This window comes from Dromiciops gliroides, chromosome 5, assembly GCF_019393635.1.
Source record: "Dromiciops gliroides isolate mDroGli1 chromosome 5, mDroGli1.pri, whole genome shotgun sequence".
NCBI classification, from domain to species: domain Eukaryota; kingdom Metazoa; phylum Chordata; class Mammalia; order Microbiotheria; family Microbiotheriidae; genus Dromiciops; species Dromiciops gliroides.
In genome coordinates, this window is record NC_057865.1 from 286,575,955 (window position 1) to 286,592,443 (window position 16,489).

The 16,489-nt window shown below is 49.3% G+C and overlaps 1 protein-coding gene across 7 annotated transcripts in view; it reads left to right on the plus strand.

The window, feature by feature from the left end:
- Positions 1-316: 316 nt before the first annotated feature.
- HMGXB4 (HMG-box containing 4) overlaps positions 317-16,489 on the plus strand; it is a 33,758-nt gene continuing 17,585 nt past the window's right edge. The window contains exons 1-5 of one of the 7 annotated variants that reach the window (XM_043968331.1): positions 317-346; positions 8,694-8,790; positions 9,397-9,545; positions 9,776-9,854; positions 10,552-11,537. In XM_043968331.1, the coding sequence (XP_043824266.1) occupies positions 8,760-8,790; positions 9,397-9,545; positions 9,776-9,854; positions 10,552-11,537 (1,245 nt within the window). In that variant the 5' untranslated portion in view covers positions 317-346; positions 8,694-8,759. Of the gene's footprint in view, positions 347-456; positions 571-1,236; positions 1,393-8,693; positions 8,791-9,396; positions 9,546-9,775; positions 9,855-9,935; positions 10,033-10,551; positions 11,538-16,489 lie in introns of those variants that run through there. The other 6 variants (XM_043968330.1, XM_043968334.1, XM_043968332.1 and 3 more) reach the window with 6 other exon arrangements.

Here is a 16,489-nt window from a genome sequence, read left to right on the forward strand (position 1 = left end):
TCAGGACAAGCCTGGGATCCATCACTCCCTGGCTGGGCGAGTTGAACAAGGCACTTCCCCGCTTCCTGCCTCAGTTTCCTCATTTGTAAAATGGGCACTTCTCTCCCAAGGCTGCTTTAAAGCTAATAAGCAGGGATAATATCTGTAAAATGCCCTGCGGACCTTAAAGCGCCGCATTAACGCTACCTGCGGTTTCTGTCGTTATTAATGATGACAACGCTCCAGGGGGCCAGGCGCGCAAGGAGCGCACAGCGCGCGGGCTGCGCAGTTAGCGCCGGCAGCGCGCGCCCGGAGGCCCGAGACAGGAGCGGTGACAGAGGCGGGAGCTGCAGCAGGAGCCGGACAGGTATTCGATGCGCTCGGCGCTCCTCCCCTCTTTCTCTCTCTCTCGCTCTCTCTCTCTCCTCCTTCCTCCCCCCCTTCCCCCCCGCCCCTCGGGCCCGGCCGCCCGCCGCGGTGGAGGCGCTCGGCGCTCGGCTGCGGAGGCCTGGCGGCTCTCCGCTCTCCTCTCCCTCTCAAGATGGCGGCGGTCGGCGGCGCTGAGGCGGGAGCCGGGCCCGCGGAGTGAAGGTAGCGGCGAGCAGCGACCCCGCCCGCCCCGGCCGGCCGGGGCCCCCAGGCGCCTGCCACCCCCGCCCCGCGCCCCGCCGCCGCCCCGGGCCCGCGCCGCCGGCCCCGGGCCGCCTCCCCGCGCCGCGCGGCCTAGATCTTGGGCCGGAGCCGGGGGCTGGAGTGGCGGCCGCGGCCCGGCGTGAGACGGCGGCCCCGGGCGGCCGGAGCGGGGCCGACGGGGGCGGGACGCGTTCAAACAGAAGGCGGGAAAGTGGCGGCGGGGGCCAGGGGCGGGCGCGCGCGCGGGGGCGCGCGAGGCCGGGGCAGCCCCGCCCCCCGCGCCTGCCCAGTGCCCGCCCCCGCCGCGGGGGGCGCCCTGGAGGCCGCGGGCGCGTCGCGGGAGCCGGAGTCCGGCGGGAGCGGGGAGCTGGCAGGCGGGCGCGGGGGTCGGGGGGTGGCAGGGAGCACGCCCGTGAGCCCAGGGAGGCCGGATCATCCCGGGACCCGGACTCGGAGCCCGAAAGCGAACTGCCGCTATCTTACAGATGGGGAAACTGAGGCACGGAGCGGGGAAGGAGGGCGGAATGCACCTGTGAGCCCAGGGAGTCCGAGTGCCCAGTCTAGAACACCCAAGGACACAGACTTAGAGCTGGAAGGGACCTCAGAGGCCAAGTTCGACTCTCCGTGTTCTTACAGATGGGGAAACTGAGGCACGGAGCGGGGAAGGAGGGCGGAATACACTCGTGAGCCTAGGGAGCCCGATCCCCAGGCCAGAGCATCCGAGGACACCTTGGGAGCCGTTCAGTCCAGCCTCTTCTCCCTCCCCCACCATTTTTACAGGTGGGGAAACTGAGACACAGGCAAGGAAAGGAGGGTAGAATCCCCTTGTGAGCCCAGGGAATCTGATTGCCCAGTCTACAGCATATGAGGGCCCAAAGCGTAGAGCCCAAAAGCACCCCAGGTGCGATCCGGTCCAACTTTTAGCACCCCCATTTTTACAGATGGGGAAATTGAGGTACAGAGAATGTAAGGGGGGTAGAATGCATCAGTAGATCTAGGTCTGCTGATCCTCAGGACACCAGACTTAGAGCTGGAAGGGAACTTGGAGGTCAAGTTCAACTCTCCTTGTTTTTACATTTGGGTAAACTGAGTCACCACAAAAGCAAGGGGGTAGAATACCTTTCTAGGTCCAGGTCTTTTGACCTCTAGTGTAGAGAATCCAAGAAGCCCAAACTTACAGCTGGAAAAGACCTTAGAGGCCATCCAATCCAGCTCCCTCAGAGGGGGAAACTGAGGCACAGAAAAAGGAGAGAGTGGAATAAATCTGTGAGTCCAAGTTTTCTGATCCCCAGGCTAGAGCAGGGCTCCTTAAACTTCATCCGCTCAAGACCCCTTTTCTCCTGAGAAATTTTTACTTGACCCCAGATACACAGGCATATAAAATAGGTATACTTTTCTCCACCCCCGGTTATGTGGCCCCATGTGGGTGTCAGCACCCACAGTTTAAAAAGCTTTGGTCTGAAGGACCATAGAACCATAGACTCAGAACTGGAAGGGCCCTTAGACTATCTAGTCCAACCCCCTCACTTTAAAGGAGAGGGGGTCACAGATTTAGAAATAGAAAGGGACCCTAGAGACTTTCTAGGTCCACCCTCCCATTTAACATATGGGGAAACTGAGGCCCGGAGGGGTCTTAGATTTAGAGGGGGAAGTATTTTGTCCAGTCCCTCATTGTATAGATGTAGAAACTGAGGCCTGCAGAGGTCAAGCACTTTGCTCAAGGCTAAAGGGGTGGAAGTGGTGGCAGTCATATTTGAAGCCCAGACTTCTTCCACTGGACTCCAGGAGGGATCAGAACTCAGCTATTTGAATTCCCAATGCAGATGTAGGATCCTAGATTCAGCTGGAAGAGACCTTAAGGATAATCTAGGCCAGACCTGTTTTCAGGTGGGCAAACAAACTCAAAAAGGGAAAGAAGGGGTGGTTGATGAACAGAAATGCTGGGATTCTGCTCCCCGGGCCAGCAGGGACCGGTGCCACCCTGTCACTTTGAATGTGGGGAACACAGCCGAATTCGGCCTGTTTCAAATGTCTATTGTGTTCTAAGCACTGGAGATCCAAAGACAAAGACTAGGCCTCAGAGAAGGGACCAGAATTGAGGTTGGCTCCCTAGGTCAGGGTATCAGAGGATCATGCCTAGATTTAGAGCTGGCTGGGACTGGAGAGGTCATCTCAGGCCACCCCCTCATCTCACGGGTAAGGCCTGGAGAGGGGACAAGGTTCAGACCCAGGAGTCTGATCCCCTCTCTAGGAGAATCACAGAGCTAGAGCTAGAAGGAGCCTTAAAGATGGCCTGGCTTCTAGGAAGCCACTCCAGGGGAATGCAGGCTCTGGCAGGACCTTCAGACTGGCCCTTAATGATGACTGGCCAGTCTGAGGTCCAGCCTTGCTGTGTTCTGAGGCTCTGCTCCAGAAATCGGGAAGGACTTTCTGCCAAGACCCAGGGAGAAAAGTTCACGTTGGCCCAGTCGCCCTCTGGGGGGTAGGGGGGACTTAAAGGGTGATGCACAATGAATGCCCCGATAACTAGGCAGAAGGACCTGAGAACCAGGGCGGTCCCCTTGAGGGCTCGGATTACTCTAAATCACAAGCAGTGTCTATTAGCCTTGTCTCCAGAGCTGGACCCTAGGATTTCCTCCTGGGAAGGCGTGCCCCCACCATGAGCCAGTCATTTTGTCTTGGTGGCCCTGGGGCCTAACCAGCTCCTGGCACATAGTAGGCACTTAATAAAGGCTTCTCAGATTGAGCAGGTAGCACCCAGGCCCTCTGTCTACAAAGCTTTCCATACAGTCAGCACCCTGGGGACTCCCTGGGTAATTTGGGAACTATGTTTTTGTCCCCGGTGAGGCAGCAAGGGATGGGAGAAAGGAGCAAGTTTGGAGCTGGCTGTTTTGGGGTCAAATCCTACTGCTTCATAGACACACCGAGTCTGAGGTTTGGAAGGAAACTTGGAGGGTAAAGAGAGGCCAGCCTGAAGCTGAGCAGCACTCACAAATGGCTGGCCATCCAGCTATAACTGAAGTCCCCAGGCGAGCCGTTCCTGCTCCTCTGGGCAGTTCTGATAACTAGTAAATCCTTGTAACCTCCTGCCTTCCCAGCTTCCTCATGAATTTGCCCTTCCACTATAGACCCTGGAAGTCTTTAGAGCACTTCTTAACCTTTTTTGTATCATGGAGCCTTCTGACAGGCTGTAGGACTTTGTTCCTCCTAAAATAACGATTCTAAATGCATAAAATAGGAAGCCACTTATATTGAATGAAACCAATTACATTGAAATGAAGATGTAATGTTTTCTCCCATCCAAGTTCGCAGAACCCTTGACATCTCCCCACCACTTAGCCTAGTTAGACTTGTTAGTCCAGCTTCATTCATTGGAGTCATTCATTTTACAGACTGAAAAAAACCTGGAAAAAGCTAAGCTATGTGCCTCAGATAACAAAGGGATTAAGTTGTGGGCTAGGATTTGAACCCAGGTCCTCTCACTCCAAATCTCATACTGTCCAGCACAAGAGGTCCTGATTGAACAAGTCCATTTCTTCTTCTCTTTGGTTTCTTCATCTAAAAGGGCAGGAACTGGGGTGGAGTAATTTTAAAACAGATTTATTAAATGCCTGCTGTAGGGAAGGAGGCTGGGCTGGACTGGGCTGGGCTGGGCTGATAGGAGAAAAAGGTAGGGTGGAGCAAAAGAAAGACGGCAGGTGATATTTGCAGAGGGAAGGGACCCTGGGTGAGCTCTAACATCCTTCCTAGCTCCAGACTCTAGGATTAAGAATTGATGCATCCATGATTATAAACTGGAGGGTAAGGTCACCCAAGGTTCATGAACTTTTTTTTTTCCTTTCGTGGCAATGAGGGTTAAGTGACTTACCCAGGGTCACACAGCTAGTAAGCATCAAGTGTCTGAGGTCAGATTTGAACTCAGGTCCTTCTGAATCCAGGGCCGGTGCTTTATCCACTGCACCACCTAGCTGCCCCCATGCACTTTTTAAAAAATATGTTTTGATCACTTTTCAATATAATTGGTTTGGAATCTGATGGTTTTTATTTTGTGCATTTAAAAATGTTGTTGGGAAGCGGCCCATGAAAGTTTCATCGGACCACCAAAGGGGTCCACAGACTGAAAAAGGTAAAAACCCCTAGTGATAGGGTAAGTCACACCCCTCCTCCGGAGCTCTGTGATGTGAGGGGGTTGGAGTGGGTCATTTGTCAGGTCCCTCCCGGACCCGCCATGCTGTGATCCTTGAAGAGAAGAATGAAAGGGCTCTCTTTATCCCCTTGTCCCGACCTTTGCTGGTCTGGTAGCTGCTGATAGGTATTTGTCAGGGGGCACAGTGGTGACTTCAAGTATTTGGATAAATAATGGGTTTTGTGTGCATTTTCTTCTACAGTGTAGTTTGAACTTGCTTCACTCGTGGGATTGCCTATTTGCAGGATGGGAATCATGTTTTAATTTCCTCTCACAGAATATAATACCATATTGCATGGTGTTGTATTCTCCGAAGAGAAAGATTCATATTCCTATCTTCTGTTGGCCAAGCTGGTCGTTGATTTCACATTCTCTTTACAGCTCAAGAAATAAAACTTACTTGAGTACAAAACAAAGCCTTTTTATTAGGCAAAAATTTGTATTGGTGGAGGTTTTCTGGCATTGTTTTTAAATGAACTATTGCCATAAATTCTCATTTCTCTTACTAATGAGTTGTTGGTACTAGCTGTGCCTCTTTCTGGGTACAAAGACATCTGTCCCTATCCCAACTTGTCTGTAGCTTGGAAACTTGCAGAGCTGGTAGGGGCTAGGAGTGCTGCAGAGATTGGGGGGCAGGCGCTGGGCCGGCCCGAAGGCTGGGACTCTGTGCCGAGCGAGAGGAACCTGGGACAGAAGTGAGAAGATGCCCCTTCAGATCTCTGCAGGGGGCCCTTCAGAGCTACCGAGCCCCTGACTGTGCTGGAGAAAGCGTCTGTTGCTGTGTTGGCCGATGTTCACAGCCTCCAAAAGAGGAGCTCGGGAAGAAAACGAGGCAGTTTGGAAGATGGCATCATGATTCTCGGATCCCACTTGCAACGTCCAGTTTATAGATTTTCCTTTGTTCTCTTGCCGTAATCAATCAGAACCCCAGGAAGAAAAAGCTTTTTAATGTTAGCTGGGACTTAAATTATTTTTAAATCCAGTTTTGAAACTTTTTAGCCTTGTAAGTCTCGGTTTTTTCATTTAAAGTCCCTTTCCACATCTTAGATAAAAATGCCAACCCATGCATAGAACTTCTTAAACTCTTCAGAATTGTCTCTTTGGGGTGTTTAGAGTGCTTCTTGCCCCCCTTGAGGATCAGCTTCTCTCCTGCTTTGAAGGTCAGTTGTATTTTCTTAGCCCACAGAAATTTGATCTTCATTTCCAAGTTTAAGGAATTCCCAGATGTATGCACTTTGCCATCTTAAGGACTTACCAACCATTAGTTTAGGTAAACCCCCCACCCCCCACCCCCGTTGGCTGATAGGAAACACAAACTAATCTTTTGAACATTTTTCCTGAATTAGTAATCTTCAAGGTCTGAGTTTAATTCTCTATATTTATTATAAGATCCAAGACCTGTTGGGGGACTCAGTATATTAACTGGTCATAAACTAACTAGGATCTCCCTTTCTTTAACACTGATCTCTAAGACTGTATCCGCTCAGTACCATCTTTTCTTTGTAGCAATCAGTAAGCAAAGGCAACAGCTACCTCCTGGATTAATACATTGTTTTTAAAGACCATAGAAATTAATTTCTCAGCATTTTGCCAAAAACAGTCTAGTGTTCATCTCATTGCAGATTTCCAGATTCAGGCCATACTTTCTTATTTAAAGAGCTGTTAGTCATCTCAGCATCTCTTTCTAATTTATAAGATTACATCTGCATGTTGTTAAGAAAACATTCAGCAGTGGGATTCCTAGGAATAGTATACAAAGTAATCTAGTTTTACATCTCCTGGGATGAATAGCTCCTTGTTGATCTGTTTCTCATCACAAGCAATTTTTAAAATCCACTGGCACTTCTAAGAAATGCTCTTTTTATAGGTAAAGCAAATTATCTCCACCCTGTTCTTTTTAGACTTTTCTTGAACATTTCCATTCCCACTATGGGACCTGTTATATGCCCTTTTGACATAAAGATGAGATTTTGAGTGCGATTTCTGTTTGTTTTTTATGGGGCAATGAGGGTTAAGTGACTAGCCCAGGGTCACACAGCTAGTAAGTGTCAAGTGTCTGAGTCCAGATTTGAACTCAGGTCCTCCTGAATCCAGGGCTGGTGCTTTATCCACTGTGCCACCAGCTGCCCCCAGTGTGATTTCTGAGCTCAATCTTTGTCCCAGCATTTAAAATTTACAAGAGGAGATTTTTTTTTTCTTCTTTACATGTCAGTGACTATATTTGATGGCATCAACTATTTGATGATTGTTTCCCTGTTCAATTTCTTCAGTTTTACTTAGTTAAACAGAATTGACTCTTAGGCTCTTACTATTCCTGAGTTCTCAGATTGCTGTATTTTTTGGCAATGGAAACCCTTGTCAGAGGAAAATAATGTATTTCTGACAAGTTCATTACCTTGAGGCACATGGTATTAATAAAATAGCTTTAAAAATTATGAGGAATAAAGAAGAAATACCCTCTTCATTCCTCCGTTGGTGCCATCACTAATGGTGAAAAAGGGAAGAGATCAGGGCCTGGTTTGGAGCTGGGATATCCGGTCCTAGCTTCAGGGGTACAAGAAACATTGCGTGTATGACTTGCTTTCTCATGTGCCCCCCCCCCCCCGCCTTTCCCAACAATAAAGTGAGCCCAGTAATTCCCACAATGTCAGTCTGTCTGAACTCTCCAACTTCCATCAGTCTGTTCTTCATTTGGCAGCAGAGACCTTTCTAAATTTTTATTTGTTGACAAAGTATACTCCCCATCTCAGCTTCATATTTAAAACTAGTGATTAAAAAAAGGACTACACATAGAGCAATTATATTGAATTGTAATTCCCTTCTTTTTAATCACGTTACCCCCAAGTTACCTAGTAAAGTATCCTTAAAATGTCTAAATTCGCTATGAATGTAAAATACATTTTAAATAACTGCTAAGCCAGGGTAAGAATCTAAGTTATACTGGTTCCATGAGAAAATTTCCAATCTACCTGGTATATATTTAGACCACTTAGGATCCCCTGCAGACAGATATGTGTTGCTCTCTCATGACACGTCATGTTCCTTGGGATATTTGATAGACTTCCGTTTTTTCTGTATTTAACAAAATTAACAGGGCCATCTTTGATATTTAAAAAAAAAGTAAAGAAACCTTACAAACCTGAATCCTAGCAGATCTTTTTCAATTAATTGTAAAGTATTTATAACCCTTCAAGTCACCGGGAATGCTAGTAGTATATAACAATCTTAACATTTTTTGCTGATTCAAATTCATCTACATTCAGGAAAATAACATCCTTCCTCCCTTTTTGCTTAAACAATCCAGTGAAAAATCATTTCACTAGTGCTGAAAGATGCCATTGAGTCATTTAGTGTGAGTGACTAACTTTTTCAACTTTTGGATAAATTTCTTGGTAGCCTGACAAAATCCTCTTATAAAAATTCTACTCCATAGAGCTCTACAGCATTGTTACGGTGATATCCACCTGTCTATTGAAATTGCAGCACAATAGATCCCCCTTTGTCACCATTTCAACCAATGTAAGATCTTGGGCGCTTTTGTACATGTAGCGTTATCTGTTTGTCCTGCAGCCTCCCGGATCTTTTGAGTCTGTGGCCAGGAATGAGCTTAGCCCTTTGACTTAGATCAGTTATATCAAGCCCTTTTGGGCACAGGAATTTGTACTTCCGAGAAGCAGAACTTCGTTTTATGAATCAAGCCGCATGATTGGGTCTGGTGCACCTTGTGCAATTTGAGCCCCTCTAGCTTGACAGGGAACATGAGGAGGTGACAAGACACCCCTTTGTTTCTTGCCGCCCTTTCCTTCAGTGGATGACTGTTCATTTCCATCTGGGAGCCTTCTTGGCCTCCACAGTGATTCCCCTCACAGGAAGGTTTTCATTCTTTGTTTCTCAGGCTTGGTCCTGTAGCCGGGAAGGAGTCTGGAAACAGCGCCCCATTCTCAGGTCCTGCAGGACGGCCATGGCTTATGATGACTCCAGGAAGAAAGAAGGTATGACCCCTTAATCTGAGAAGCCTTCCAGAGGGGGCGCCCTCTTCAGTCCCTGCAGGCCCTGGAGTGAGAATCACATCCTGCTCCCTCCTAGGACGGTACAGCGCACTGTCCTTAGGATGCCCCATCTCTACAGCATCCCCAGGCTGGGCCCATGGAGGTGAAAAGGCAAGACGGGGCTCCAGCATGAGAGCACGGAACAACTGTTAGCTTCTGCTTTCCTGGGCTGAGCCCCTGCAGCACTCTTGGACCTTGCCAGCTCCATTAAGCAAGAGATTGGGGATAGGAAGCACAGTTTGGCCTCCCACACAGAAGCAGAGCACACTAACCTTTACTCTTCTGGGCCTGCCCTCTGCAGTGCTCTTGACCACTGCCCGTTGAGAGCTGAGAACAAGAGACCCCACCCAAGGGTGGGTGTTAGGTATTATTCCCTCAGGCATTCACATTCCAGCTATTCCAGCAGGGGTGTGAAGAAATGTCCTTCTCCCCTTGGAGCCAGGCCCTTTACTCTTGGTGGAATCAATCAGCCGTTATCATTATGGAGTATGCATATGCGGGGATTGGGGAATGTATCAGACCTTCCTCATGTGCTCATGTGGCTTCCAGATTGCTTCGATGGTGACCGAAGTTTGGAGGACATAGGACTGGCGGCTGGCCGGAGCCAACGAGAGAAGAAACGTTCTTACAAGGATCTTTTAAGGGAGGAAGAAGAGATTGCTGCTCAGGTCAGGAAGTCCTCCAAGAAGAGGTTAAAGGTGAGGCACTGGTCATTCAGGAGAGGGGCAGTGGTGTCCTCTCTTTCACAACCAACAAAGAGAGAACTCTTCTCCATGGTGTTGGAGCTGTTTTTCTTTTTCCTTTTTTTCGTTTGGTTTATTTGTTTCTAAAATCTTGAATTGACAGGGAGCAAAGCATGCTTTCTGAAGGGTTCTGTACTTGCCTCCTTGAACAGCCGTCAATGCCTATTCCTCTCCCTTGGTTCTAGGAGAGAGATCTCTTCTCCCTGGGCACGGACACGCACAAGAGGAGGAGGAAGCATTCCTCCGGCGAGTCCTGCTATGGAGGTGAGGACAGGAGCGGGGCCGCAGGAGTCGGGGCAAGGGAAAGGGGTCCCGATGTTGCTGACTCAGTGGCCTATTTAACAGGACAGTGGATAAACCAGTGTGAAGGAGGAGAGAGGTGGAGGGCTGGGATTGTGGAGGATTCAGCATAGAAGAACAGTCTGCATTTGTGATACACCAGGTACCAGGCTCCCTCTCCCCCCCAACCATCCACTTGTCTTCTGCCCATTCCTCTCTAGCACCCCCTTTGCTACATGGGGTTCTCATGCCCTCTGGCCTACACCTGTGGGTCACTCCTCCCTCTTCTGGAGCATAACTGCATAGCCACTCCTGACTAAGACCAGTACTTCTTGGCCATGTAATAAGCACAGCTGAAGAGACTAACCCTTTTCCCCAGTGGGTTTGGCCTGGACACCAAGCCCGATGATACTCTGACTCCTAAATTATAACCTGCCTTAATCCCACAGCTCTGTTCCATCCTCTGGGGTGATCTCTGCTGGGCGGCCCGCTGCCTCCCGGGCCCCGAGGCAGGCGGTCACACAAGCCAGGACGTGTGCGGGCGTTCACTTCCGAGTGCTTCGAATCATTTGGAGGGTCAGCCCTCCCCCCTCCCTGCTGCTGGGGTGTCTGGTGAGAAGGGGAGCGCATTAGAAGTCGCGTCCCATCATTCTGACACTCTCTTCCTTTTGGTGATTTTCAGATCTGTCGCCTTTGGAGTCGTCACAGAAGAAAAAAAAGAAGGGGGTGCCAAGTCCCCCACCCTCCGATTCAGCCATGGACCTGCTGAAGGCCATCACATCCCCCCTTGCAGCAGGCTCCAAGCCCCCCAGAAAGACTGGGGAGAAATCCTCATTTTCTTCCTTTAGCTCCTCCAGCTACTCAGAAAGCAAAAAGGAGCAGCAGCACCCCAGGAAAAAGGGGAGCAGCGGCAGCAGTGGTGAGCTCTCCCTCGAGGACGGTGGCTTCCACAAGGCCAAAAAAATGAAGCCGCTCTATGTTAATACAGAGACTTTGACCCTGCGAGAGCCAGACGGCCTAAAAATGAAACTTATTCTCTCCCCCAAGGAGAAGGAGGGCAGGACAGGTGACGAGGAACCTTTTCAGAATCCTCCTCCCCAAGGGACAGCAAAAAAGTCCTCCAAGAAGTCAGCTCGAGACGAGCAGGGCACTGTCCTCCTTGGGCACGAGCTGCAGAGTTTCCTCAAAACAGCCCGGAAGAAGCACAAGCCGGCCACGGAGCAGCATCCCTCTCCTGGCCCCGAAGGCTTCGGGCCAGATGCATCCATCTTTTCTGAGCCACACAGTGCTGACTATGAGCTCTCTAACCTTGAGCCTGCCCTGCAGTCGGGCTCTTCCTCAGGGGCTGAGCTGGAGGCTGGTGAACTGGTGATCGACGACTCTTACCGGGAGATCAAGAAGAAGAAGAAGTCAAAGAAGAGCAAGAAGAAGAAGGACAAGGAGAGGCACAAAGAGAAGCGGCACTCCAAGTCCAAGAAGAGCCCCGCACTCTCCGCCACAGCCGTACCCGTGGGGGAAGCCGCAGGAATGAGCCCTGGACCACCACCCCCAACCAGCACACCTTTCCCGGGAGCCACACCTCCACCACCACCACCAGTCTTCCACCCTGATGGACAGAGCGAGAAGAAGAAGAAGAGGGAAGAGAAGGAGAAAGAGAAGGCAGAAAAGGTAAAGAATTGGCCAGCTGGGGGAAAGCAACCCCTCTGCTACCTTCTGGGCCTCTGGCCTGAGGCAGGCTCCCTTAATACTAACAGCATCTCTGCGTTCGTTCGTATGCTCCTCCACCACATTTCCACAGAGCTGCTGGGGCTGGCTCGGGCCAGTGCCAAGGATGGTCTCCATAACTTAGTAGCATGGGTGACGGGAGAGCAGGGTCCAAACTTGTAAAGGCCAAATGGAAGCACTGGCCAAAATTGATAGAGTCATAACCAGTCCCATTAATGAAACTCATTCATGTCTTTCCTGGGGATAGCAAACAAGTAATGTTCTGAGATGGGATTGGGCCTTTTCCTCTTTTCTCTCTACATTCATTGTTGTTTGAAATGCAAAATCACCTGGCTTTGATCTTCAGACAGAATGAGATGTCTGGAAGTGGCTTGGCTGTAGTCTCTGATCAGTGATCACAGACTTCATTTCTTTGTCACTCCGCAGGACGGGGGGTCCAGTAGAGAGAACTAAAGGCAAAACAACAAGGGAGCCTTAATGGCTTCTTTAGAGGAGAGCCCCCAAAACGTCAGAGAGCTCCCATTCACCCCCATATTTAAGTAGCACAGAGTGGTTTTCTTCTCTGTAAAGGTTACCTTTCTTTTTTTTTTTTTTAACATATAAGGTATTTTATTTTTTCCATTACATGTAAAGATAGTTCTCAACTTTTGTTTATACAAGCTTTACAATTTCAGGTTTTTCTCCCCCCCCCCCCTCTCTTCCCTCCCCCCTCCCCTAGACAGCAGGTAATCTGATATAGGTTATATCTATATATCTATATACATATACATATAGATATATACACACACATACATATACACATAATAACATTAATCCTATTTCTGCATTAATCCTGTTACAAGAGAAAAAATCAGAGCAGTGATGCAAAACCTCAAAATAGAAAAAAAAACAACAGCACCCAAAACAAAAGAAATAGTATGGTTCAATCAGCATCTATACTCCATAGTTCTTTTTTTTTTTCTTGGATTTGGAGATCCTCTTCTATCATGAGTTCCCTAAAGGTTACCTTTCTTAAACAACAAAGCTACTTTTTCCATAAAGAAGCAGCCCTGACCAATCTGAAAGGCACCCGTAGGGTAGAAGGAAGCGTGGCACAAGCAAAGGTGGGGAAAGGCCATTCGGAGTTTGAGGGGCTAGTGGGACGTTGAGGCAGGGCTGTCTTCTGGGCTTTTGGAAATGGGGGAGAAGGAGCAGTGTGGGCAGTGGAGACCTCACCAGTGAGCGGCTTCTTTGAGACTGGAGCAGGGGACAAAGGACAGCCTTAGGGAGAGAGAAGGGACACTGTGAGGACAGCGCCAGACCCCAAACGGAAGCTACAAAGTGAGGGAGGAGTGATCAGGCTGTCGTGTTCCAGGCTGGTGGAGGACAGATGGTCAGCCAAGCTCTTCTTGAAGACCTCGGATGTTAGGGACCTTAGAACCTCCCAAGGCAGCTCCCTTCTTAGAGCATCTCCTGGTGCCAGGAAGTTCTTCTTCATCCTGACCTCAATTCCTGGTGACTCAGCAATTCCAACCCCATCTTCATCTGTTGAGGATCCAGAGGTTTGCCAGCCACACTCATGGGTGGGCTTGGCGCAAGCTTTATCTCCTTTTCACAGAGGAGGGGGTGAGTTTAGGCTCAAAAAGGTTATGGCACTTGCACCCCATCTTTCTGACTAATCCTTGGGCTCATTCCATTACTTTTGTAGTGCCATGCCCTATTTAACGAGGCAGCCTTTCAGATAGATACCTGAAGATAGCTCCCATGTCCCCCTAGGACATGGCTTTTCTAGGTTAAGCATCCCAGGCTCTTTCAGCCAGAATCATAAACCGTGGCTTCTTGTCTTCTCACCGTCCCAGTCACTCTCTTCTCAATGACCTACTTTTCGTCACTCACTGTCCCTCCTGAAATATGGCCCCAAGATCTGATTTGGGAGAGGGGCAGCATTTAGAGAGCTCATATGCTTCATATCAGGAAAATAAAGTCAAAAGGCAGGCCGACCGGGGCTGTGATGGGAGACGATCCTCTGGCATTTGTAAAGGTGGAGAACTCAGTGGTGAAATCCAAAGCTTGGCCTCTGCAGGGCAGCCGGAGTGGAGCTGGATTCAGGGAGGCCCTGAGGAGGCTCTTCACTTCAGAGGGTGAAATATGGTGAAAGAAGTCACAACGAAGTGGGAAGAAGGTGGGCCAAGTGCTTGACTTCTCCAGGGCATCAGAAGTAGGTGAAGAGTCCAACCCATCCATAGTTATTAGAAGAAGATGACTCACTGTTGGCAGAGAAACAGAGAAGCTAACAGTTTCATGTCCTGAAAGTAGCAGTAGGAGATGAGACAGTGAGGAGGCTATGGAAGAAGACAGCAAGGGAGAGGGTGTCTTCAGGAAAGAGCCAGCTTTGGGTTGGGGGAGGGAGGATGTGTGGGTGAAAGAGATGGGCTTCAAATGGATGACCACCACCACCAGCCACCCCCACCAATCCATGAAGGAGGTATTCTATGGGGCACATTGGAAGGAAATGGGAGATTGCCGTAGAGAATCTATTCAAAAAAGAGGGTGTATCAAAGAAGAGAAATGTAAAATTTAGATCAAGATAGGATTGTACCCTGAACCACTTTCATTGACAAAGTTGGTAGAAATTTAAGGTGAGAGGCCTGAGAGAGAAGAAGGATGGAGGGATTGGGAAGGGTATAAAGGTGATGTAATTTTTGGAGCAGGGCGAGTGAGAGAGAGAAGGACCAGGTTCATCAAGGGGAAAGGAAGTGAAGACCTATGTAGGCAGGTATATATCCTGACTGCCAGGAGTCGAATGCAGATTGATGAAGTTTCTTATGAAATGTACATTTGGAGAGTGCATGCCCTCTCCATCCCCAAGACTGGCCTAGACCAGACCTCCATGAAAAAAAATAACAGCAGGAACCATTCTGGAAAATAGAAAAATTGTCCCCAAACAGCTCAAGATGATTTCCTAGTTTGCTTGGGGAGTGGATTTGTTTGTCTTTGATAAGAATTGGATCAGGCAGGGTATCCCCGCTTCAAATCATTGTAATCAATTATTAACAGCTATCAGCTCTAGATATCAGCTTAACATTAACCTCTCAAAATTGGACATGGAACTTGAAGATATTTCAGAAACAATATCAGCATTTTCTATGTCCAGAGGTGACTAGACTATCCATTCACTGGTAAGACCGAGCCATGACACAGTCCAGTCACACAAGGCCGTGGTATATCTGTGACAGAGATAAAAATGGGTTCTGGGTACCTTCTCCCCACAGTCTAGTCCTCCCTAAAAACAGTACTTCCCCATGTGATGGTGACTCTGGAATCTCAAGATGGATGTTGAGAAGTGGTTTTTAAAGTTCAACTATCTCCCTCACTGTCCAGTAGAAGCATTGTGGATCCTGGAAAGGGATCCCAGTGGCTATATTTTCTTTTTTTTTCTTTTTAAATCCCCAATATTCATTAGATACCTCTTGTCCAATAGCTGCCCTTCAAAGTAACTATTTATCAGTGTATTCTAAGGAAAGACCTCTGTACGTCCATCAGTTCAGCCCAGTTCTAGAAACACATTAGGCTCCTGCTGTATACGGGACATTGTGCTCTGTGCTGGGGGAGGTACCCAGATAAACAGGACAGTCCCTACCCTCATGGAACTTACTGTCTGCTAGAGGGACACATAACCAAATGACTGATTCAAAACGGTGGGAGAGGGACAGACAGAGGGAGGGGGAGAAGACTCTGCAAGGAGAGAGGTGTCCTCCCCCTCTGCCAAAAGCTCACACATCAAAGCCAGCTCAGCCCTTGGGCCCGTGATGTCTAAACTGAAGGAGTCGTAGTCACCGGTGGCAGAGCTTCCTTCCAGCTTAAAGAGGCCAAAACTGAGAATCGGGCAAAGAAGAGGCAGAGCAGGCACCATGAGTGGCATGGGCAGGAAGGCATGGCACACATTCACATGCCTGGCACCCTGATACCTCAAGGGGAGCACTATGAAATAAGGCCGGAAACACGAGGCAGCGCTAGGTTAAAAAGGCCCGGTGTTCCAGGTTGTTGTGAAGACGTCGGAGCTTTATCCAATAAACGCTAAAGTTTCACTGAAGGGTGAGGAGCCTGATCATGTGTGTGGATAAAAAAGATGAACTTAACACTTGTGGATGTCACAAAGGCAGCCCGGAGGATGCTTGTAGAGACCAGGGAACACAAGGGCCTTTAGTGGGGCAGAGAGAAGCCAGGCCTGTGACCGAGGCTGATTAGATGTGGGAGCTAAGGGTGTGAGAAGAGCCAAAAGATGTCCCCGAGGATGTTAACCCTTAAGGGGGTGTCCTCGGAGCAGCCCAAAGACAGCAGGACTTATAAGTAGCCAGTGTGAGAGGAGGAGGCTGTTGGACACAAGTACTCTGAGAGGCACTCAAAAAACGATTACTTAGGGCAGGGGCGGGGGAGGAAAGAAAACCTCAGCCAGAGATAGAGAGCTCAGAGCGTGGGAGTTGGGCTCTGCATGCTGGCACAGTCAGCAATGCTCCTAGCGAGGAGGCTCCTAGCGAGGGTGCTTCTAGTGAGGGCCCGGGGCCAGCAAGAAGGGGAGTAGGACTCCAGTCCAAAGGGGACAGTGGAAGGAAGGAGGCAAGAGAGAAGAGAGTGCAAAAGAGTTTAAAATGTTGACCATTTTGTTGCCCTTAGCACCTCAGACCTTGGCCATCCATGGTGGGAGATGGGGGAGGGATCCATATTTTGACTGTTGTCTCATTACCACGTGTCTGGAAGGCTCGTGGGAGCATAGATCTAGGGCTGGAAGTGGCCCGAGGCAATCGTGGCCAGCCCCTTTTATACATGAGCAAACTACGGCCCAAGCAGGTTAAGGCAGTGAGAGGCAGGATTTGAACCCAAAGCCAACATTCTCTACCACCGACATGAAACAAGAC